The sequence below is a fragment of the Polyodon spathula genome, chromosome 15 (genome assembly GCF_017654505.1).
Source record: "Polyodon spathula isolate WHYD16114869_AA chromosome 15, ASM1765450v1, whole genome shotgun sequence".
Classification (NCBI taxonomy): Eukaryota; Metazoa; Chordata; class Actinopteri; order Acipenseriformes; family Polyodontidae; genus Polyodon; species Polyodon spathula.
In genome coordinates, this window is record NC_054548.1 from 18,132,487 (window position 1) to 18,157,035 (window position 24,549).

A 24,549-nucleotide genomic window follows, 5' to 3' on the forward strand; every position below is an offset into this window, starting at 1 on the left:
CTTTAAAATCCTCCGTTCTATACAGACCAAGAGTTGCAGATTTAGGGAAGGTTCACTACTAAATTAAGTTGTCCAGTATGTAACATTAAACCATCCAGTTACAATTCAAAGGGTTAACCAGAGAGACATCTCAAGAATCACAGAATAATACATGTTTTTTTACATGTACAGGCGAGGTACTATGTGATTGAAAGGGCCCTATCCATAAAGGATTTACCCTGCTAGAAGTTTGCCCACTTTTTTTGTTAAACAAACAAACTGCTATCAGAACTAACAAGAAACAATTAAGGTGCGTGTATAGGAGTTCTTAAAATGAACCCCCTGTTATTTATTTGAAGCTTGTTAACATCAGTGTTTTGTTTTTATCTGATGTTAACTTAGCCAGGTGATAAGTGCTCTGCGAATATGGTCCAATGCAAGTGGTCACAACTACGTTACAGATTCTTGAGTCCTCTAATTAACTTACCACTATTTACATATTAAGTGTCCCTGTATTATTATTAGCATAAAAAATAAGTCATGTTACAGTTAAGTCTTATAAAATAACAATGTTTTGCTTTACAATCTTATCTACTTCAACTTACATAGCTCCAAACAATTAAGGGCTATTCAGAGATTTGTATATTAAATGTTATCAAAATTCTAAATTGAAATTAATGTCCAACATCCCTCTAGAATCATTTTAATGTAAAACAGATACAGTGTCAGGTGATGGAAATATCCAAATATCTTACATTACAGTCTGTACAGAGAAAGGGAGTTCAATATTGTCAACCTTGCATACGTCAATGTGATCATCACCGACTCCTTTACAGGCTTGGCATTGATTATGCATATTGGAAATAAATGTGTCAAAGATAGCCTGTATAGACAAGCTTAACATACACTCCGAGTATCCTCTCATTGTTTGGTGCAGTGTGTTTTCAGATCTCAAGAATACAGCAAAGTAAAAAAACTGCAACATGTTACCTTGCAATGTATCTTTTCCCCATGTATCTAAATTGATGAAGACACACTCTGTATAAAAAAAAAAAAGAAAAACAGAACAAAAAAAGTTCAGGATTATTTTCCCAATTTTGTTCCCCTCTCTTCCACACTGAAAGCCTGTACCCTGTAGATGGCGCTGTTGTACTTCAAGTTTATATTGCATACTAAACCATGTACACAGTGTGTACAGTATAAAGTGCTGAGGGGAATGAACAGGTGAATGTCTTTGTAGCTAAACTGTTAGTATTGATACACAGACAGGCACTGTAAACGTGTGCATAGCAATCAGTGCATTTGTGGGATGTCTGATGAAGCTATAAAAATAATCAAATAAACCTACTCTGTTAATGTGAAAAAATCCATAAGCTCTGCTGGCGATGCCTTGTTCCAGTATGTAAAGAGAGCATCTGAAAGGAAATGAAGTTGCTTTAAATCAATCAAAACACGCTTCAAAAACTCTGCATTGGCCAGTCCCCAGAGACTCCCAGGAGGTAAAACAGACACGGTCCTCAAAAATTGCAAGAACACTAAATATTGATTGGGAGACACACTGTACTCATCTCCAATCATGGTATACACCACATATACATTAGACTGTTCTACTGTAATCTTGTTAATTTTGCAAAAAGATGTTCTGTCATAATATTGCAGTAATACCTCTACAGTGAAGACTGTCACAATTTACAGCTTGACATCTGTATCGTGACTCGCACATACTTCATTCACTAGTCTTCTCAAAGTGATTACATCCTGCAAAAGCTTTCTTAAAAATGATGATCTTTTATACACAAATTTCAATCTCCCAAACCCCATACACAAACAGAACAGATGCTAAAAAGCAGCATCACTAATTTAGTCTTACCTTCCGACATGCTCTTTAGCACATGAAGAAAACACATTAGCAGGCTTTTGATCTCGGACTGATCCAGTTTGTCACAGCGAACAACAGAGCCTCCTAGAGTGGCACTCTGCTGGTTCTAACAGGGGAGAAAATGAAAAGTCTTTAAGAGCCATTTCATATCAGGACTGAAAAAATAAAATAAAACACGCCTCACTGCAAATTCACTGCAGCACCCCAGACACTAACACAAGAAGTCACAGGCCACACTTCACTGTAATGGAAACATGATATCATTCCAAGGTTTGAGACTCTCAATACCACTCTAGATGTACTGTCAAAGTACTGCCATGGTATGTACATCTAGTGCCTCCTGTGCCTGGGAAATTGAATTCACTGAGCAGTATTACATGTGTGTGATAGCAGGTGCTGTAAATACACAGTTAGAGCTACAGTGCAGCGTCAGTATCATGAAAAAGCAGATCTTCATGACCTACATATGGCGTATGTAAAAAAGTGAGTCTGTAAAACAGTAAGTGTGACAGAACAGAGATGACAGACCCCAGATTCTGAATGAACAAACGTGTACACAGTGAATCAATAGAATATTAAAAGTACAGAGAATGGAAATCATCTCTCATAAACACTCCTCCTTTGAGGCATGTGTTTTTAATGGACCCCAGGGACTTCTGATGCACAGCAAATTACTACAGCCTCTCGGGATCTCTAAACTGTAAACTAGACGAAGTTAGTGCTGTAAAATTCAGCTCAGCTCAATGCACAGCTTTAAATGCAAAACAAAAACGTCACCCCCTCCCATTCTATACATTGGAAATAGGTCACCACAGTCAGCAAAACAGTGTAACACCAAAATTGCCATGGCTATGGGACAGATTCTTCCACAACAAGCTACCTAATTCCAGTACAAGATCAAATATTCACCATTCAATTAAAATAACTGGATGGGAATCATGTAATCAAAAACCTGCCCCGAGCCCTAACACTTAGACAGCACCCTTTTTAAATACAGATTCAAATTAGACTGTAAATTTAGAATTTGGAAAGATGTTAATTTCTGTACCATGAAATGCCACGTGAAATAGGAATTTCATTTTAGAATGAAAGTGATTAATTAAACCTTAAATCAAATGGACCACAACTTACAGTATATTCACCATTGTATGGCAAATACCTGTACACACAGTATTTTTTGCGTCAGAGTTTAAGGAAACTGCTTAACATCTGTGGCAAAGAAAAAAACCTCAGCAAAAAATACACTGTCACTCCCAAAAGGACACTCTCTTAAGGTGTAGTGGGGAGACAGAAGGGTTTTATACTTGAGAAAAAGCAGCATGCAAGATTTTCTCTGACAAGGCAGGGACAGTGAGCAGGGAGAAGTCCATGATAATACAATTTCTGAGGGCAGCACGGGAGTTCTCCTCAGTCTTCCCACTGAAACGCAGCATGCTCACAGAGTGCCTCCGCATTAGTGTCTCTTTCTGCCAGCAGGAAGGCATGTGAGGGTTCAACGGTACAAGTCAAGGTTAGCTGACTGTGGAAGGGCATGGTGGAAACAATATGGACACAAGCAGGAGATGCACAAATAAACCTTCACATCAATATGGCACTGAACACTGGTTAAACAACGTGGCTTGCCTTTTTACGCTACATTAAAATGATCAATGTGGAAAGTTTTACTCTTTACTTTGGATTGCTGTATTGGTTCACTTCAAAGCACTATTACAAAAAATAATTTCTGACAGTTCTGAAAGAGTCTAAGTTTAGATGAACAAACATTTTATTATTAATTATTTTAATCCCGCTTAAGTTTAATACTTAAAGGGATCTAATCAATTGATCTTTAAGTAATTGTAGCAAACAGCATAATTATGTAAATCTTAGCGATTTTGCACATTCATTAGCTATATACATCTCAAAAGGTGCAGTTTTAAAAGAAACTCATGTTCTAGCCTAGTACTGTCATTTAAAAACACGATATCTGGTACTGTTTTAGGTGAGAGGAAACCCTCACTTTCTACGCCTTATTCTTGGGTTATTTGTTTGCACTTGTACTTCCTGGGTCATTTCACCTCAGCAGTGTCTATTGGGTAAGCGCATGTTCCTGGCTGAAAGCACGTCAGTCTATAGGGAAAGCAGCTGATTGGTTATTCACAGAAAAGACTGTCATGAAGCATGGCTTCCGAATATCGTTTTATTTAACTTAGCGCAGAACCAGATTGAAAAGAGAATATATTTTTGCTGTAACATGTGTTCTTTCAGAACTGCACATCTGAGAGCAATAAAATGAACAGATTTGCATGGTGGAGACATTTTATGGAACTATTTTGTTGGCTACAATTACTTTAACGGTAGCAGAACCAAATACCGTCACAGTCTAAATCAAGAACAGGACTTTGTGAAACCTACATCAGTAGTACTGTGTTTGGAGTACTTAAAGGAAAACGAAAGCAGAATGGCTGTGCAGCACTACCTTATCCAGGGAGTTGGTCTTCTCGCAGTTCTTGTCAGGTAGGCTGTTGCCAGAGTCTGTACTAATTAGAGAGCCCCGGGAGTCAGCGTGCCGCACTGAATTGATGTTCGGAGTAGATGAGGTGTGAGGAGAAGCTGCAGAGAAGACAGGTGTTAGCAGGGCAGCAGAAGAAAGTCTGTCTACTATCTAAATATCATGCATTTAAATATGTATGGTTGACTTCAGCAGGCTACTGCATTGTATTATTCCATCTAAGGGGATCTGATGGATAAAAAAATGAATCCCCATCACATCCTGAAACTGAATTTCAACATTAAAAGATCCACTGTCACTGTTATAGCTTAATAGAATAAACATCTTATCTTTTTGTACTTTTGATTTCATGTATGTCAAAAACTCATTTGAAATATTGGTTCTATACATAGTGTGTATGCATGTGTGTGTGTGTGTGTGTGTGTGTGTGTGTGTGTGTGTATATATATATATATATATATATATATATATATATATATATATATATATATATATATATATATCGGACTGCACAACTTCCCTCCTTTATGGTAAAATATGCCAACTATGTTAAAAAGAACTTTACATCCTGTACAGTTTGTCCCTTTATACCATAGAAACAGTTATAAGGCGTCATGGTCTTGAATCCCATTCTCGTTAAAAGGCAGAATACAAATAACATGTTCTTGTAACTATGGCTCCTGCATGATAAAAAGGGGGGGGGGGGGGGGGGGGGGGCATGGTATTGGTATGTCTTGGGGAAAGCAAACTGGAGATTTTTCAGCTCACTCTACCCATCATGTAAGCCACTGAATAATAGATCATGCCAGAGTGCTCACCTGTGCCTGAGATAACACCAAACACATCCTTGTGCAGGCTGCTGTCCATGCCATTGCCTGGCTTTTGAGGGGTCATCGTGGGGTTCCCCAGAAGAGAGTCATCTCTTGCGTTCTGGAAGAGAAAAGAAAATGAAAAGCAATGCCTACCAAAGAAACTGGAAAACACCCCCATTCAAAAAACTGCAAACACCGTCTTTGCAGTAAATGACCAGCAGGTGGTGCAATAGTCTTACATTGTTGGAGTGGTTCACTGGGAAAGGCGAGACATCCTTCACATTGAGTCGGTGCACATTCTCCAGCAGCAAGCCAAACAGTGGCAAATACAGTGTGGCTGTTCTAGCCTGTTGGCTCTAGAACGAAAGAGAGGAGAGAATATTGGTAAAATAACAGTTTTATCATCAGCCAAGGACACTAGTCTAGAATTGTAATGTTTATTTAACATTTTTATGGTGAAAGCTTCTTATTTCATAAAGGCTAGAACAGGAAGTTAGGTTTTAAATCCAAATTCAGCCACGAGTTACTGTTCCAGTTAAAATATTCTCTTGTGAATGGCTGTCTATACTGTATTATATTAGGGTCGGTACACCCTTCTGTTTTTATCATTGCTTAAACACATTTGTTCTAGCTTATTCATTTTATTAGCATCCACGTTTATTATAATGCTGTTGACCTCTAACGTTGGTGCAGGAACAGGGTTAGACTTGTTTTTTCTATACGTAAGGGGACTGGGACCTACAAAAACCTAAAGGATGACGATATTGATAATTGGGGAGCTTGGGTCCATGAAAAATCATACTGTTAATTGGATGGGAAAATATAAATTAGCATGTAAAGAATTATATTATATGAAGATCGGAACTCAGTTTTAGGCTACCAATAATCAGTACAATAAATTATAATTAACAGTAGAACATGCTATACTGTAAAATGCTCCCAATCTCTCTGTTGGGTAGATTTTCTATGATCGAAGGATCCCAGCCCAGAATAAAGAAAAGGAGACTATCACTCTAAACTAGGTGGCTTGTCCTTGCCTGTTCTTGAGAAATATTATTCAGCTGCAAGGATATATTCGGTCCAATGCTGGAAAACAATCAGACTATTCACATCTCCAAACTGGTCCCAAAGAAAAGTGTTTAAACATTTAAAATTTCTGGTATAATGTTTTAAAAAATGTTAGGATTTGACAATGATTATTTAAAACCGGAGAACATCTTTATGTTAGATAGTGTCTTTCATTATAAGGATCTTAAAGTTCTTTACAAAGAAAAAGGCATAACAGAAAGACTTTGCAACTGCGGGTCACAAATCACAGATCACTGAAAAAAGAAACAAGCAAACAGAATGCATAATAAAAAAAAAAAGAAAAAAGCATTAAAAAAAATCAGACAAAATAGCAGGTCACAAACAAAAAAATAACACTGTATGCAATATAATAAACAGAAGGCTTTATATTATAGCCTAGTAAAATTGGTATGCAGTCTTATTTAATTATTTTAAACAGGCAGTTTTGGATGAAAAAAAACAACAAGGTCAGCTGTTATGCTAATTTTCACTTAGTTTACTTTAGAAATGTTTTAACTAAATAAAATTGTCATTGTTATGTGATAACATTCTTTACCAAAAAAAAAAAAAAAAAAAAAAAAGTATTTCACTCAAAAACATGCCATTTTCAGTTCACAGTGCTGCTTGTCAATTTCAGTAGAAAGACTCTAGTGACTGTGTGTGCTCCAGAGTTCCAGAGAGCATGTGAAGACGCAATACAAGGAAACGTTTAGTTGGGAGCATAAACAAAGAAGTATTGGGGAGAAATAAAACAGCCTATTATTCAAGATAACTAAAAACAAAGACAGAGTGTGAAAAACATCGTTTCACCAAAAACAGTGGGCGAGTCCACCGCCCCATCTAACACTGTGTGGGAATAACTTTATACAACAGTACTTGTAATAAAACCAAGCCCTCAATGTTTTTAACCAAAATACCACACATGTATAAACACTCTTGGGAGTCCAAATGTGCTTTTCTGAAGTTACTTAGAATTTTGGTTTTAGGCTTTTTTCTGTTTAATTTCAGCACAAAATAATGCATTTGTAACTTACAGTTATATATTGTTGAGCAGAGCTTTTAAGTAGTTGTACCGATAACTACTAAAGTTGGTATCCAATACAGACACAGCATATAAACATTACTCTTTAAAATGGCTAAATATGTGTTTAGCATGACGATAATGAAAGCTTGTTACAAACATCAGGATTTGCGAATTAGTGAATAGGTTGACAGAACCAGATATAAAAATCTGTTTCCAATATGGAAACATAAACATAACAAACACACAGACACACACACACAGACACACACACGGCTGACATCAGTGGTCTGGCAGCAGGCTCACCTTTGAAGCATATCTGTCATCGAATGCGTGCTTCACCATTAGGCTCTTGAGCACGCTGATTGAGATCTGCCGGATCTCTCTGAACTCTTGAAGAGCACTCCCCACCTCCCTTAGGAGCAGGCCCACCAAGAAATGGTTTCTACAGAAGTCATCTGTTAGGGAGTAGTCGAGCTGGAGGTCTGAAGGGAGTGAGAAAGGAAATCAGAGTTAGAAAAGAGAAACAATTACAAATCATGAAACTAACAAGAGTAACATAAACCAGAAAGAGACGTGCTGATCTTCAAAATGCTGAGCATCTCGCAACAAAGCACGCATCCCTGAGCTACATCTAAACTGAAAATAAACTCTGACTGACTTCTTAAACGCTCTCTCAGCTGCAAAGACGTAAAGAGTATCTCTTTAATTTAATTCTGGTTATGGTTTCATGCCTATGAGTGGTTTGATTCAAAATAATATATCCTGTATCTGCAATGTGAACATAAAAAAAGATGTGTGTTTTTCATTAAGAAGAAATTGCAGTACGTCTGCAGGGTTAAAAAATAGTTTCAATAGTTGGATATCCACACAGGAAAGACAAGTGCAGCAAAGAAAAGCAGTATTGTAAATTTAGTAGTGGTATATAGTATTTTCATGAATTTAAGGTCTCACTTTTATGACAAATAAAAGTTTTAATTTGGGGGGATTAAATTGGATTATTATGGGCGCTTGAACGAGAGCTACTGTAGACACAGTAATGCCCACTACAAACTTCATGCACATTCTATGATGCAGCTCGTAAAAGAAAATTCTGAGAAACCATGCAGCAGAGCACACATCTGGGACATCTGAGATGTGTGTCAGAAGATGGAGATGCAATCGAAGGCTATTTTTGCTTGTGAATGTGACAAAGCCACATTGGCAAAATTAAGACAATACCAGTTAAATTAAACAAAACGAGGACAATAAAACTGACTGAAATAAAAGCAATTATTTTCTTCAGCCACAAACTATGTCAAAAATGTGGCTTCCTTGCAGTTCAAACAATAGAAGTAGTTTGGTCATCCAAGATGTAAACTGCAGCTCAGTGGAAGTGATGAATGTGGTTACTTTAAATGCTTCATGATAAGCTAGTTATTAGGCATTTACCTGTTTGCAATTAGCTAAAATGTGAAAAATATCAACACACAGCTGTTTGGGCATCTTAAAGTGTTCCACCTATTTTAGTTCCCTGCTATTCTCTAATAGGCACAATGTGGCTACATACAAAAGCTTCCATATTGATTAGTTAGTGCCAGAGCACCTAGGACAGTCATATAATCTTGTTATCCTTTTGTCATGTGCCTACAACTGTTTTACTGATCTGAAGTGAATGGTTTTTCCATTGCAGCACTGCTAAGTGAATTTGCAGACATCCTTTATGTCTTCAAGTAGTGGAAAAGCATAGATTCATAAAGGCCATTTTGCAGTAACAGTAATGTCTTCTTTAAACCCCTCCTCAAGACTTTTACAACCTGCCAGTGCAGTAATACCTGAAAGAATGCACTTGACCAGATTAGAAAGAGTAAAGCCTTTAATGCTAATAGTGGCTGGGGAAATCAGAAGTTAATCTTGTACTAGCTAACCTAAGGTAACATTAGGTACTGCTAAGTCTGTGAAAACAGACAAATATCTTCTCTTTGAAACTATTTCAGAGAAAGAATGTCACTTTTTTTCACCTTAAATGTCTTCTTATTCAGCCTGATTTCCTGTATTGCATTATTATCTCACTAAACTAATTCATTAATATTCATATCATCCATAAAACAGTGACCTTGTGATACAATTATGTGACAATGATTAGCATGAACACAGTGGCCATGACAGAAAGAGGTTCTCCCACTGGGGTAGCTAAAAATAAATAAATAAATCATACACAAACAATAAACAACCCCAAAAAATAAGCAAACTAAAGCAAGCAAATAAGCATTTTTTAAATTGTATTTTGCAAGCTAGGCAAAATCAAGAATACAGTAAATAAACAAGTACTGCAATGCACCAGATGCTGGTTAAAATATGAATAAAAGCACCACAAATCACACTTCTAGAGCTGTTGTTGCAATGGATGAAACACAAGAGTGGTCAAAGACGGGCTGATATGTGGTTTAAAACAAGCTTTGAACTTTAGAAAATATTACACCAAAAGAGACTGGGAATATATCAATTAATACTTTTCTTAAAGTTTTTGTTGTAGAAAGAAATAGGCATACATATCAGCAATTTATAGTTTGGTGAGCTAGTAAAATTCAAATCGGTCTTGCAGCAACAATTTGTGTAGTAGCAGAACTAAGAACGATGCATTATCTTGATTGAGGAAAGGTTTGTGTATAAAACATTGCCAGCATTAGTAGATTACTGTTCAGTAAATGATGGTGCACTGGTTGTCTTGGCTAGTACGCTAGACAGCATAGTTACAGTTCCTGCAGTGACAATTACACTGGCTACAGACTATTGAGGCAGGCGATTTCTGGAATTACACTGTGCTCAGAGGGAGGGCATCTACACTCGCTAATGAGGGCAAAGCCAAGGCTTCAAAACTGACCTTTTGATAAAAAAAAAAAAGAAAACCCCTGCAAGTCTGGATTAGCCAAGATAGCCAATCTGGCAGACACTGATAGAGACACGACTGTCAGCAAGTGCATCTTTATCAAAGACTGCGCAGATTATTGATGGTTATCCAGAAATAGGATTCAAAAGCGATGGCTGACTACCACACCATTGTGTAGACTTTACTGCAGATTTAAATCCCTCAACGGCACGAAGAAACCAGAGGGAAGGGCATACAGTAATTTTTGAAGAATGGTCACACACTCTACCCCTCAAGAACAAATTTAAACATATTGCAATCTCATCAAGTTCAATCAGTGCCTGACAACATGACTGTCCATGTTGCATTCACCTTACTGATAGTGTTAGAGCAGGCGTTTCTCACTTTTTTCTTTGGCACTCAGGCCTGTGCACAGTAATATACCACTCTTGTGTTGACTGAAAAAGCCAATTGCAGTCTATATTAACGACAAAGACTTCTTTGTGATTATTTTGCAATAATGGATGCGAACAAATTACCAATAAAATCAATTGATGAATGATTTTGTGGTTCAAGGGTAAATTAATTGATTTCTTCATATTTTTTTTAATTGATGTTTTGTTTTTAGTTTTTTTTCAGAAAAAGGCAAGCATCACACCTCACACCTACCTACTGGAGTATCATGTGACTCCACGTTTGGTGAAAGAAAAGCTAATTAATAAAGAAAAAAGAAACAAAAGCGGAATAAACACACAAAATAAGCTGCTGTAAGAAAATTCAGCATTCATTAATACATATCATGTATTCTCCTGGAAAACAGCGATCTAGCAAGTTAACACATTCACAAAAACAAGTGTTTCTAAAAATGAGACTGCCATCACCTATCAGCCAGCAGCTAATGTAGCAACCTTACAGCTGCGGGGATCACAAACTGGCAGCTTACAGAGACCATGCACAAACTACATTCTCAAGCACTGTCAACTGCAAAATAAAATGAAGAGGCGACTCATCAACCCCTATACAAAACAGCAGCTGACAATATTTACAAGCGGGACGTTTTAATAAAACCTTTGCCTGGAGACATTCATTCTGAACATCAGGCTGCTCTGGTCACTTGTGGAGTAATGTTAGACATTCTTGGCCAAATCTATTGGACAAATACTGAAAACTGTACTGATTATGTATTACTAGTAGGGAAAGAAATGGGGTCAAAAATAGTATCAAGGTTAACGAATTTCATTCTGATTCTACTTCTCCTTTCAGAGAGAGACTATGCATAGAAGCGCTATACAATATCATGTCAGGTCATTGTCTTTCTCTAGTGAACAAAGTTACTTGCATATTACGTCTAACTACTTTGAAAGCAGAGCTTAGTCTTTTCAAAAGGTGTGCTTAATGCTTCAAGCATGCACAAAGTCAGCAGCACCAAGTAATGGCTGTTACCTTGAAATCGCCGAATCCTTCCCTTCCCAAATGGCATAGGCAGGTTCAAAGGAATGTAGTGCTCATGGTTACACACCACGCGCAGAAACTCAAACTTGAATTCAAACAACGTCTAAAAGGAATTGTGTTTTAGAGGAGACTAATGTTACAAAGGCAAACAACATAAAATAATAAACACACACATTATCTCATATCCCAAAATACACGTATACTGTCACTCACGTCCCAAAATACACATATACTGTCATTAAGATACTTTAAGGAGGAACAAACTGTGAAAATATGAAGAGATGGGTGACAATAGGAGTGCAACTGACATACACTTGGTATAAATATAGATTAACGTTTCAAAATTTGTCACGCTACCTTTGGTTCTCCAGGACTAAAACAACTGATGTAGTTGTTGATCTGCTTGAAGACAAATCCTCTGTCCATAAATGTAAAACAGTGCTAAGAACAAAAAAAGTAAAAACAAGGGTGGTGAGTTTTAACATGAGTCAGAAGCCAGTTGCAAAACAAAGGGGTAGAGAGTCTGAAGGGGTAGAGTATGGACTGATTCATCCTAGCAGTCATCTGGGTAAACACTGACAGTGCAATACATTTCTCAGCTGTTCCCAGTGAGCGTCCAGTTAGAATATTTATTTAAATATGGAACAGTTCAGCCAGAATTTGGCATATATTTACTATCTAGCTGAATGAAGGACCACCCTGAGTACTTGGTGGTGGGTCCAGTCAGAAAGGCTAGTGGGTATGGTTAAAAGAAAAGAATATATACAGATATAATACTGTTGCAACCAGGAAGCACGAAACAAAACAAGGAAGCAGTCAAGAGATGTGGAATGATGTATTCATTACTCATTTTTCTAAATACAGTTACCATTGGCGACGAAGGACATTTTGTATCTCAATATTGTATTATCTTTGCTCTACACTGACATTTTAAAACTAGGATTGGAAGTGCAGCATACAATAACTTGGTTATCCAACTATTCATTATTTGTGTGTTTTCATTATCTTATTGGAATCAGTGAAATGGAATTGTGTTGTCCCATTAAAAGTAAATAAGCAGTTGTTAAGGTTCGAATCAGACTGGTGATATCTGAATCACCAGTGTTTCAGATATCCAAACATTAGTCTTTTACTTGGACTTGTATAGTAGATATAACTCCAAACCCCACACACCATGAACAGTACCTTAACAAAAACAGCAAGACTGTGGTTTGCATTCCTTGCTGCCTCCAGATTGTCCTTGTACTTGTGTGAGATGTGAGGCATCAGCATATTAACCAGGGTCTCCACGGTATGGTGGAAAGAAGCAGAAAATCGCTGGTTCCTTGACAACTGAAAAACAAAATGCTTATGATTACAGTGCAATACCTAAAAAGCTCAATATACTGAGTTTTTTTGGTCAAGTGGGATCACACTGGTCACTGGCATTTGGCGCCAGACTGATTCCTAACTGGACAACAATGTGCCATTTCAAGGTAAAATTGCAAACATATATTAGTCAGAATTAATTTTCTTTTTTATTAGTTGTTTCAGGCAGTGTCTGGTTTTAACAGTTAATTTTGATTATATATTTTGATGCCAGGATACAGAGGAACAAAGGGATATAAGTGGTCATGAATGAAACAGTAAATTATAATTTTGTGAAATGTCATGGGTTATGTGTGGTTACTCCAAGTTCAAAAGGGCACAGCAATAAAATAATTTGTTAAAAAGATGGACAACTTTTAAACAGTTCAAAATCATTAACATAGAATGAACTAGAAAATAAAATCATACCCTGTTGCATCGTACTATCTCTATATAAAAAGAATTGTTTAAATAGTGTTTGGCCACAATACTTTACACTTCTGTTTAAATCATTAAGATGGGCTGCCTTGTGATAATTATTGTATCTAAAAATAAGCTACAAACCCCATTCAACATAAACAAACAAAACTGTTACAACAGAGATCTGTTATAAATGTTAAGGATTTGTAAATCCAATCACTTACCTTCACCTTGCAGCTCTCTATAAGATACTGGGCCATAGATTTTACCAGGGCTTCAAAGAAAAACCACGAATACTACAAATAAAAACAATTGTGATTGGTTAGCAGAATATTATTTTACAAAAACAGGTTTACTTAACCCTTTATAGAACTTTAAGTGACAATATTGTAATAGCTAATTATCGTTATTCAATGGTTAGCCAGTTTATAACGTTAACTGATTAAACACCCCGAAAACAGATGCTGCCCTTATCCACTGTGCTTCAATAAATTTGATTATTTTACATGCACTTTCAAAATCATTGGTACCTTGAGCAGTTTGTTACTTGTGAGGAAATCAGCAGAAGGCTTCAGAATCACAGTCATTGCCTTGGTCAGTTCCTCATGCACTGTCTTAGAAGTGGAAGCACTGTAGGGCTCCGTCTTAAAAACATACTTCACAAGAGGCAAACGGGTTACTTATTCAACACAGCAAACTCAAAAAAGCACATTGTTACGGTTTCACGTAAACAAAACTCCTAATTAAATACAGAGACACTTGAGCAGCGCCTGCAGTTGTAAAACTTACCTTCACATAGGACCGTAAATAATGCTCTAATCCTTCCTCGTGGCACTGGGCGACAACATGAATAATTACTCTAAAAAACAAAACAAAATAAAAAATGCATGCAAACAGAGACAGTATGCTGAATCTGCACATAATTATTTCAGGTTTCACCTGAACTCCTTTGAGTTCTGATCCCAATTTCTACCCCCAGAATTAAATTGTACACCGACTATATGACAAATCAGGGATATTTCTTAAAAATGATCAGGATCCCTTTTCACCAGGTATTTCCATTTTTAAAAGTACATTAAAAAGGTATATTAAAATGTAAAGTTTTGACATTTTATTTGAGTATGATAGACTAGGACACATTTTAACATGCATGTTCAGAAATAAAAACAGATTTAACCGGATTTATCCCAAGTTTTTAACCCGAAAATTGTAATTATTATTATTATTTTTTTTTTTTTTATATAACACACAAAAAAGGTCAGAAACCCTACTTAAAAGCACCACTTGCCTTGTGACGTTAACAGCCACATCTTCCTGTGTTGCCCTAGTGAGGACTCGAAACAACTGGTTTAGTATGGTTGGCAAGAATTTGATCATCACATGGCCCTCCATTGCATGTAAACTCTGAAAAGAAATTTGGACATTTAAAATCTGTACCTGAAACCCATCAAATATGAAGTCACTAGCTCAAATGGCTTCTGAGAATTGAGGCTCTGACACTGTGCCAATGGCAACTTTCTATACTCGGCAGCACCTGGGGTTAATTTGTCTGGCACAATCCCTGCAATTAGGAGTCCTGTGTTTTTCGCAAATACGAAACACCACGAAATGCAACGTATAAAACGACAAATCATTATAAAGCAAACACAGAATGACATTTATAAATTGGGAGGTTTATACAAAAAACACTTTAAATAAATACTTGCAATCGTAGTTGTCAAGGCACAGCCGTTACCATAGACACGTTGTGAAGGGAACGGAAGCTCTGACGCAGATGTATAATTTGGAGCGAGTCTTTCGCCACTTTTGGGAATTAAAATTGTGTTGGAAGAAGAGACATTTGTTTCTAAAATGGCTAAACCCTACATAACAATTAAACAACGCTGCAAAGAATTTGAGCATGAGGGGATGCATGCAGCATGTGGTGACAAAATAACGATGTGCAGATTTTGCAACTGCCGGCTGGAACGGGAGTCGAAAGATACCATCGTTAAGCATCATATGGCTTGTTTGTTTGTACAGTATTTTGCATTAGTATGCTAATTCTTTGTTTTATTTTAAGTGGTGCAAATTTTGCACTGGAGCAAATGCTGTTTGGTTTTGAATGGATTTGAATGAATGCTTGTGTTTAAATACTGAGAATCCCCAAGCTTGTTTTGTATACTGGAGCCCTGCTTCAGTGCAATGGGACTGAAATACAATTCTTAGAATTTTTTGAATGGGAGTCCTGTGTGTGCAATTACTAAGTATATATATATATATATATATATATATATATATATATATATATATATATATATATATATATATATATTGTATCTTATTATATTTGTATGGGCGGTATTTACTATAAAAAAGCAGTTAATTAAAAAGAGTGGGGATTGTACGTTACAGATACTACCGCTAATGAGAAATTATGGTAACTAATGGTAACAGGCATCTTGGGTCATTGGTGAAGGTTAATGTGCAAGATTAAATATTTTAGGAGATATATATTTTTTCAGTTGTAGAAGAGGCAGCTGGATTAATTGTTGGTATTAAATCAAAGTTATTTTGTAAATGACTGATGGACAGTGACTCTTGAGTTACTACAAGGTTATAAAATGTACATTTACTTGGTCTTACTTGAAATTATGACCAAAGATGTTGAATCTAATGACTCGTTCATATTATTCTATTGTGTTTCCTAGTACATTCTCTTGCAACATTGTCCCAAATGGTTTAACATCTCAGTAACATACTAAGCTCAAAATAGCTCTAATGAATCAATTGCATTAACAATTCATGCTATGACAAACACAAGCGCCATGAAAAAACAAGGAAGGAAGCGGGAATGCGGACTAAGAGAATTTTAATGCAAACTCCAACTCCATCAGGTGGTCAGAACAATCAAGCCACTATAAATAATTTATAATGCATGTAATATTGCATCATTAATAATGAATACAGTGTAGTGCATGGGGTAAGTGCAAGAAGTATATAAATTGCTTGGTGTTTTTCTTTTATATTTCACTCTAAATTAATCACACTTCCCACAAATAAAACTTATTTCATACAAGAACATGGTAAAAAAGTACATATTAAGGCCTATTATGTCACTCGCATTACCTTAAGATATTTGACCAGGTCCCCTCCTGGTGCTTGAGCTGCAGACTCTGCAATCTGACAGTGCTGGAAAAAATTGTGCAGGTGCTGGTCCTAAGGAAATACAAAGCATATTATATTGCCATTTAGAAATGGAGGAAATGTAAAATGTTTTTGTGAACAAAAATGACATTGGACATAATGTATGGTATCTGTGAAGTAAACATGAAGTAAAGTGAGTATGTGAAATATGGCCAGTGGTTAAAACACAGTGGCAGGGAAATGTGTTTTTTTTTTTTTTTAAATGTTATTTATTAATTACTTTGCTGCACAACACTGGAGGAACTTAAAACAATATAGTGGTGTAAGATAATGTTGCATCGCTATACCCCAGAGGTGTCACATGACCAACTGCTGATGATGTAATTGCTGACCTGAGTGTACACTGTGGATACAAGGTGTGTTGCGATCTTGAACAAAGGCTTGCCCCCATCAACCCATTTGATGATTTCAGGACCGGAATGCTGCAATTCAATAAATAAAAAATATATATCACAACGACATATTTCTGCTTTTACAAAATGAAATAATGGGATTTTAGAACAGCTGAAAAGCATTATTAAAAAGGACAAATATTACAGAAAATGTTGCTACCTTCCCCATCCCTGTCTCCTGGTAGTTTAGGTAGCCTGCTGGCAGATTAGCTGATACAGGAATCTGCTGCTCGTTCATGATCACTCTCCCATCCTTCAGTAGGGGAAGCCAAGCGTATCCCACTGCAGGCAACAAGGGAGTAACATTCAGTTTATTGCATGTGCGTCAAATAAACTGGGGGGGTGTTAAGAATGTCTAATTGTAATATTGCCAGTATCCAATAGGCTTGTTGAATTCAGTGACACTAAGTAAAAGGTGTCAATTGGTGGCTTTTATCCTCTGAGACTCCCGAATCTAATTGAATTTGTGACCACACAAGCCTAGCTAGAAATTATTTTTGATGACCTGGGCAGATATAATATGGCACAACCTTCTATTTCACTGTGACAATTGCATAATTGTTTCATTTTTTTTTTTAATATTGGCGAACTTATAAAATTTAATTAAAATGTAATTAAGAGTCATATACAGTAATATAGTATAGTGGTGGTTATTGTGTCTATAAAAATTGACCAACAACTCCCTCTCCCTTAAAAAAAGTCACATTTGGCACAGAAGAATCTGTATGTTATACAATTTTCAAAGGCAAAGGCTTGCACATTCAGGCTGGTTTATTCATTTGTTGGGTTTCCTTTTCTGACTGACCTTGTGTCTCAATCTGCTCTTTCTTTTTGGTGCTTCCTTTGCTGGTACTGTCACAGGCGACGTGGTAGAATGTGAACAACAAATGGTGCTTTTCGTTGAGCTGAGTTGGCAGCTCGATTTTAATCTGAGGAGGAGAATCAGCAGAAACTCTTGTTATGAAACACACATGCTTCAAAATACAGAATTTCAACAGATACCACTGGAATTTACTTTGTATTGCATCAAAAGCCAAAGAATCCATTGCTTAGCTGACACCAGACTACACTGCAAAACACAGTGCCTTGAGTTTGTCTGAAGTCACTGCTCTCTCAACACTATTATTAATTCCAATGCCTAGCACCCTTAGCATCACCAATACCTACAAAATACATTCTATACCAAAACTACAATATTTTATTGCCTTCTTCTTTTGTCTTCCTAATAACCGCTAAAGCAAGTTTTATTTGTGCTTTAAAACAACAGCTTGGCTTTCATGTTGCTATCCCTGTAGACACTGTAGCTTATTTTTATATTAGCTTGGCAGATTTCCAGACTATATAAACATAGGAAACATGTTGTTCAGTGAATTGAATGCCATTGCAGTTAAAGAAAAACATTGCTCTTTACCTCATCGTAAAATTCTGGGTTTTGCTGGTGATGTAAAACTGCAGCAAAAGCATTTTTTGTAAACATTGGTCCTCCAGGTCTTCCATAAATACACTGAAAGATAGAGAACAGGCAACCAGTTACACTGTGAAACTGCAGACGTATTGTAAAACCTGTCCGAGACCCCAAAACAGTTTTAAAAAGCACATGCAAACGCCCACTCACCTCCAATTAAAATAAACAGCACACATTTCAATATAAAGAGAACTTGTATCCATGATGCTCTTTTAAAGAAAACAAGGCTGCAAACACCCCTGAAAAATAAGATGGGTCCCTGATTCTTTTGTACTACAAGGAAGCTTCATAATACAATTAGACACACTATTTTCTAATATAATCCTTGCCAGTTTTGGAAAGTTTGTCTAAAGTTTATTTTTAGTATTACTGTATATCTTCTGATTGAATGTTTACACTTTTGGCTCCCATAAGCCAGCAGCAGTTAATTAGATAATTTGCAGGGTGAAGTTTACTAAATACACAGCCAGGTGTAAACAAACACCCACCCCCCTAGAGAGCTAATTGAAGAACATCTCATTTTCCATATACAACAGAGATTTCTATAACCAGACTGTTTTTACCCCATGGAGAACAAGATTTGTGTAGAAATAATGGCAACACTTTATATTGCGTGGCATTATTTAATATTAAATAGATATGTGACTGCATATTAAATTCATGTTAAATTAAAATTCAATAAATATTCAATAGCTAAATGTTAACCAAATGTCGATTGAAAATGTAATTGCATATATCGTCCGTTTATAGTACATTTTGTTACCCTTGAAAATATGTAATAATTTCCCATTGTTTACAAGTTCCTTTTATTGAAAATACAGTTAATCTGACAAATGTTATTGGAAAGTAACAAGGAATAATTGAATGTAAATGTAATAAATTGCATATCTATTAAATATTAATTTAACATTAATTCAATATGCAATTGCATATCTATTTAATGTTAATTTATGCCACCCAATATAAAGCGCTACTGAAATAATATATATTAATATATATTGGACTCAATTTAATCTGAATAACACACTTGCTTGCACGGATCTTCTGTACCTAAAGCGGTTTTTGAAATGCTGTACTGTTGCCCAGCAATCAAAGTGGATTGTGCTGGTTTTGTTTAGCTGAAATTAGATCTGGGCTGTGCAAACAGTATGTTGAGCTCCTGGCTCATAAGCAATAATGCACTTTAAGAAATTTAAAAATAACAAAAAATAGAAGAAATATTTTCAAATAACAATAAGAAAAACAAGAGGATAAAGCAGGGAGTTCAAAAGTAATTATATGTCTGTGTGCAAGTTGTTTATTGTGACTGGCTCACTGCCTTCAGTGAGATATTGAGTTGTAAGTTTTCTGTTTGTGGAAATTCAGGTATTTTATATTTTTGGTTTGTTAGTCCTAGTACTGTCCCAATATTTCTTCAAAGTGTGTTCACTTCATTGTTCACTATGAACTAAAAGTAACCAAAACCAGTACTTTGCTATGACTGCATACTACAATCAAGCACACTATAATTTGACACACTATCATCAGACTATAATCTTAGAATGATAACCCTTATAACCGACAGATCTGACATTAAGTCAGTTACTCTGCTCGGCTGCTGGACTGTTGAGCTACATGTATCTATATATCACTGGGAAATGATGAACTCCAGATTGTGCTCCCAAGCTACATCCATTCCAAGGTAATAAAAGAGTCAGTACTTCCTCCTTTGGTTCACTGTAAATCAACACACAGAGCAAGCGACAGTATTCCTCTTTTTACTACTGTAACCTAATCCACGGCTTCAAAAATAGACTAAAAACATTGCATACAAGTGCCACAAAACACTGATAAAATCTCCTGTTTTAGAAAAGGTACGTATGGAGCGGTCATTGCCTGATTTCACCAGTTTGTTGGTTTATATTTACCGGTTCCCTCCTGGTCATGAGTGGTGGCAATCAAACCTTATCAATTTACTAACCTTCGCAGGTTGTGCATCTTCGTCATCAGAATCTCTGAACTCTAAGCAAACGGCAATGTTTCTGGCCTAAAAGGGAACAATAAAGAGCTTGAACACACACACACACACACACACATATTTTATTATATTATATATATATATATATATATATATATATATATATATATATATATATATATATATATATATATATATATATATATATATATATATATTCTTAAATCCAATCAATGCAATTGCTAGTACTACATATTTGCCTACAACTATTTCATTTACTGCTCAGTAACAGACATTTCTGAAGCTAAAGTTCACATTTTTATTGGACAGATAATGTTCTGCATGACAAAGTCATTCATTGTGTTGAAGGAAACTGATATGTGGTGCAAACAAATCCCTTTATTGTACTGTGTACTGTACAGCCAAATAGTAAAAACTTGAGTTAATAAGTACAGCCCATGTTACCTTTGCAAATGATTTCTGGCTGTCGTACTTCAAATGCTTTGGGTAAACATAGAGGTGATTGTTGTAAATGGTGAAAGGCTGGGAGTATTTGGGTATGCATGGAACAAACTCCTCCACTTCGAACAGGATATTTGTCTTGCCGTTGTTCTCAAACTGCTTGACAGGAATGTATGATGAGGTAACACAATCTGAAAGTACAAATAATGAATACATAAAACACAAAATGAATAACAAAACCCTCGAAAGTAATTCTTTCCACTTTTTTCTCAGAAGAACCATTTTACTTACTTGTTAAATCGGGGGCAACATTGTCGACGGTGACATCTAGATTTCCTAAGATAACAGGGAGTTTGGACATCTTTTCAGGCCTGTAATAACAAATTAATAGGCAGCAGTTGCTTAAACAGATGTCTGGTCTTTACAAGAAATAGAAAACAGAAACTTGGCACAAGCTCACAAGCAATTACAATCCAATATTTTAGTATGCACTCAAAAGCATTTTGATAGCGTGTACAAAAGAAACAGAATTGTATCATCACACTCTGGAATGTTTATTCAAACAGGTTTAACTAAACACTGGACTCAACAAAGCTTATGCAGGCAAGCATGGCCAGCGGGGTTCAGATCAGAAGCATTTGTATAGTCTTTCAACACCCTTTTGCTAAATCTTTTTGCCAATTTACACCAGATACTGCAAGCTATCACAGGGGATATGAGTCATCTTTATCTGGGTTTGAATTGCCTCTAAGAAATATTCCACAGTGCAATGCTGTGCAGCACAACAGAAAAATCATATTTTTTCATTAGCTTATGACCTTTTTTTGTAGCAGATAACACAAATCCTAAAGCATTTGGCCTAGGTGATACAGATTTTTTTTCTCAGTTCTTTTAACAGCAAGGACAGTGATAAAGAGAGATACTAACTTTCTAAAATCTGCCAGCAACTTCAGCAAGTCTTCGTTCGATAGTTTATTGCTGTCCTGTCTGTAAATTGCTGAAAATCTGGCCGACTTATCCAGAGTTCCTTGTGCATCTTTAAATAAAGGCCTACAAGAGAAAAGGAAAATAGCATTTTTATATAAAAGAACAAAGCAAACCCAAACGTTTATTTTCTCAACAGCCGACAATCACTAAGCCCTCTGGACTGCAATTCAGCCTATTTATTTTTTCCAAAGGCTTTAACAGTTTTCCACTCAGTCAAACACTGGTCAGGTCCCAGTTCACTCTCTGGTAGATTTCCTGCCATTTTACTACTGTAATGAAAAGAAACAATTGCTTAAAAACATTGCATATGCAAGCATAGCCGTGCAGAAAGCTCAGTAAAATCTAGTTTAATTTCCAAATCAACTTCTAATATATGGACTGGTTTATACTGGTTTCTGTGATGGGAATTACAGTATTACCTCAGTTAGCCAGCCCAAACTGGCTTGTGCTGAACTAGTGCTCAACAGATATATACTGTATGCTACTTCTAGATAGCTGTCAAGAAAGTAAGAAACTAATCACATTTGGAATTGAATACAAAATGACCTGTACATTGCAAACCTGAGGCAAACCCAATCATCTGTCAACATAAACTACATTATGATTGTGTAACAGTTCTGTGAGACACTGGTGTTTTTCATTACTTATTTAATACCATTATTCAAAAACCCAGCGACAAAAGAACCAGTTACTGATTAGACACAATAAACTAAAATAAAAATGAGATTTCTTACCTGGCAGCCCATGCAAACGGCATCTTGTACTGCCCAAGTCTGCTGCAAGCTAATTTGGCATTTTTAAGCACTTTTTGAGCAGCCTAAGAGAAAAACGATACTAAGTGAATCTAAAATTATTATTTAAAGGCATCTGAATTATTCTCAGCATGAATTAAATGTACCGAATTAGGTTGGCTTGTCCATTTAGCTAATCGCTATTTTAAAACACAGTAAAAGGTCTCCTTTTCAAGCCTAAGAAAAATATTGTGTTGACAATCATCTTCATAAGTGAGAAAAACAACAAGGACAAGTCATCTGTATGAGATGAAAAAATTGTCACATTAAGATAGCCATGTATTATAAAAAAAATATTGTATTGAGGGATGCAAGATACAAACTGACTTTCCTGTGACTCACAGGTTGCCATTAAATAATAAATATAATACTGTTTTTGTTGTTACTTGACTAGGAGTTAAGAGATGCTCTTCTACTTGCCAGCCTTGGACATGTGTAATGTGTAGAACACACTATCTGAGTAACTGCAATAAACACTACATGGAATGATTGCAACAACTCCCCTTTGCAAAAAAGGGACAGTAAAAAATAAAGAAGAACATGTAGTTTAAGGCTATGTACTCTTAATGCAACTACAAGTATGCAATCCTTTGGTGGCGAGTTGATTCAGGGTTTACTGTTTAAGCATCATGCACTGTATAAAATCATGAATTATTCAAAAGTACCTTTGCAGAGTCCGAACTCTTCATGTATGGTTCGGCGCAATGTGCGATTCCCCCTTGAAGTACTTTCTCTATTCTTGCCACAAGGAATATATCGGGATGGGGACAAGTCACTGAGAAAATTCCCTACAGAAGTGAAAAACACCACCATCTGTTAATTTAAAGTTTAAAACGTTTGCTTTAACCCTTAACATCCTGGAGATCCTGCAACTGTCCATCTTATGGAATGTAAGAGTGCCCTTTTCTACTTTATTTTAGTGATTAAAGAGTTAAAATAGTACAGGCTCTAATGAGTAAAGGGCCTTGCTTACAAATCTTTTCCTTTTTATTCTATAGAAAACATATATATATTATATATATCTATATATATCTATATATATATATATATATATATATATATATATATATATATATATATATATAAAATTAGACAACATGTTCTAGAATGTTGTTTTAGCAAATTGTATTTGACCAATAAAAATATATTTAATAACTCAAAGGAAAAATGTAACAAACGAAGTTAGCAACCCTGAAACTGTTCAGGCATTCAATAAAGAGGCATGTCAGTAGTTTTTTTTTTTTTTTTTAAGTGCTTCTTAATAGGCAAAGAAGCACTAAGGCACACACAGACTCTCTATTTATATATTTTAAAGAAGAGAACCCCCCCCACCCCCCCCCGGTTATTTAATGGAAGTTATGTAAGTAGGCTGTAAATGACTATCAGATCTGTAATATATTATACTTAAGCTTCATGAGTTTCTATCTGTTAATAGCTAAATGATTAGTGACTTCCTTTAGAAGGCATCAATTATGGTCTCATTAAAAGACTTGAGCTCTGAATGAACAACAACTTGCATGCCCTGTTTCAACTCACTTGTTTGGTGTATTGCAGCATGCTCTCTGGAAGACCATTAGGCATCCTCTGGGACCCCATTATATCCTCTCCTCCGCCATTCGTCTGCTGTGAGGAGGCATTGGCTATCAGCTGCATCACAGACGGGTGGTTTAGATCAACGTGAAAGTCTGCTGAGATCTTGCAGCTTTTTTGGATGTCGAACAGCGACAATGTGACAAAGAAGGGTTCCACCTGATGAAGATATAAACATTGTAGAGTCCAAAGCAAGCAACACATGCACCCAGTCTTCCCATAGAAAGTAGCTGACTGGCAGTAGAGCCTTTGAACTGTCTTTCCTCTGCACTAAATAAATAAGCAATGCTAGGAAAAAAACATGTGCGTTTCAGTTCTGAATGTTTGACCACTGCAGAACACTGATTTTACTCGATACATTTTCATTTCCACACCTACAGCTTAAATGGTAAACCACAAGAC

The 24,549-nt window shown here is 36.1% G+C and overlaps 1 protein-coding gene across 16 annotated transcripts in view; it reads right to left on the reverse strand.

Moving 5' to 3' along the window:
• Window positions 1-24,549, reverse strand: part of LOC121328165 (dedicator of cytokinesis protein 9-like) — a 110,113-nt gene that overhangs the window by 16,911 nt on the left and 68,653 nt on the right. For 10 of the 16 annotated variants that reach the window (XM_041272714.1, XM_041272709.1, XM_041272712.1 and 7 more), the window contains exons 12-37: window positions 24,094-24,306; window positions 23,223-23,345; window positions 22,501-22,583; window positions 21,707-21,829; window positions 21,071-21,150; window positions 20,783-20,970; window positions 20,321-20,386; window positions 18,307-18,399; window positions 17,701-17,824; window positions 17,056-17,177; window positions 16,836-16,925; window positions 16,426-16,515; window positions 14,606-14,721; window positions 14,107-14,176; window positions 13,848-13,973; window positions 13,542-13,613; window positions 12,736-12,882; window positions 11,908-11,991; window positions 11,542-11,653; window positions 7,557-7,735; window positions 5,401-5,517; window positions 5,168-5,279; window positions 4,317-4,450; window positions 1,850-1,964; window positions 1,328-1,394; window positions 970-1,017 (exon numbers count right to left, since the gene is read on the reverse strand). In XM_041272714.1, the coding sequence (XP_041128648.1) occupies window positions 970-1,017; window positions 1,328-1,394; window positions 1,850-1,964; window positions 4,317-4,450; window positions 5,168-5,279; window positions 5,401-5,517; window positions 7,557-7,735; window positions 11,542-11,653; window positions 11,908-11,991; window positions 12,736-12,882; window positions 13,542-13,613; window positions 13,848-13,973; window positions 14,107-14,176; window positions 14,606-14,721; window positions 16,426-16,515; window positions 16,836-16,925; window positions 17,056-17,177; window positions 17,701-17,824; window positions 18,307-18,399; window positions 20,321-20,386; window positions 20,783-20,970; window positions 21,071-21,150; window positions 21,707-21,829; window positions 22,501-22,583; window positions 23,223-23,345; window positions 24,094-24,306 (2,894 nt within the window). Of the gene's footprint in view, window positions 1-969; window positions 1,018-1,327; window positions 1,395-1,849; window positions 1,965-4,316; window positions 4,451-5,167; window positions 5,280-5,400; window positions 5,518-7,556; window positions 7,736-10,767; window positions 10,810-11,541; window positions 11,654-11,907; window positions 11,992-12,735; window positions 12,883-13,541; window positions 13,614-13,847; window positions 13,974-14,106; window positions 14,177-14,605; window positions 14,722-16,425; window positions 16,516-16,835; window positions 16,926-17,055; window positions 17,178-17,700; window positions 17,825-18,306; window positions 18,400-20,320; window positions 20,387-20,782; window positions 20,971-21,070; window positions 21,151-21,706; window positions 21,830-22,500; window positions 22,584-23,222; window positions 23,346-24,093; window positions 24,307-24,549 lie in introns of all 16 variants that reach the window. The other 6 variants (XM_041272703.1, XM_041272707.1, XM_041272700.1 and 3 more) reach the window with 1 other exon arrangement.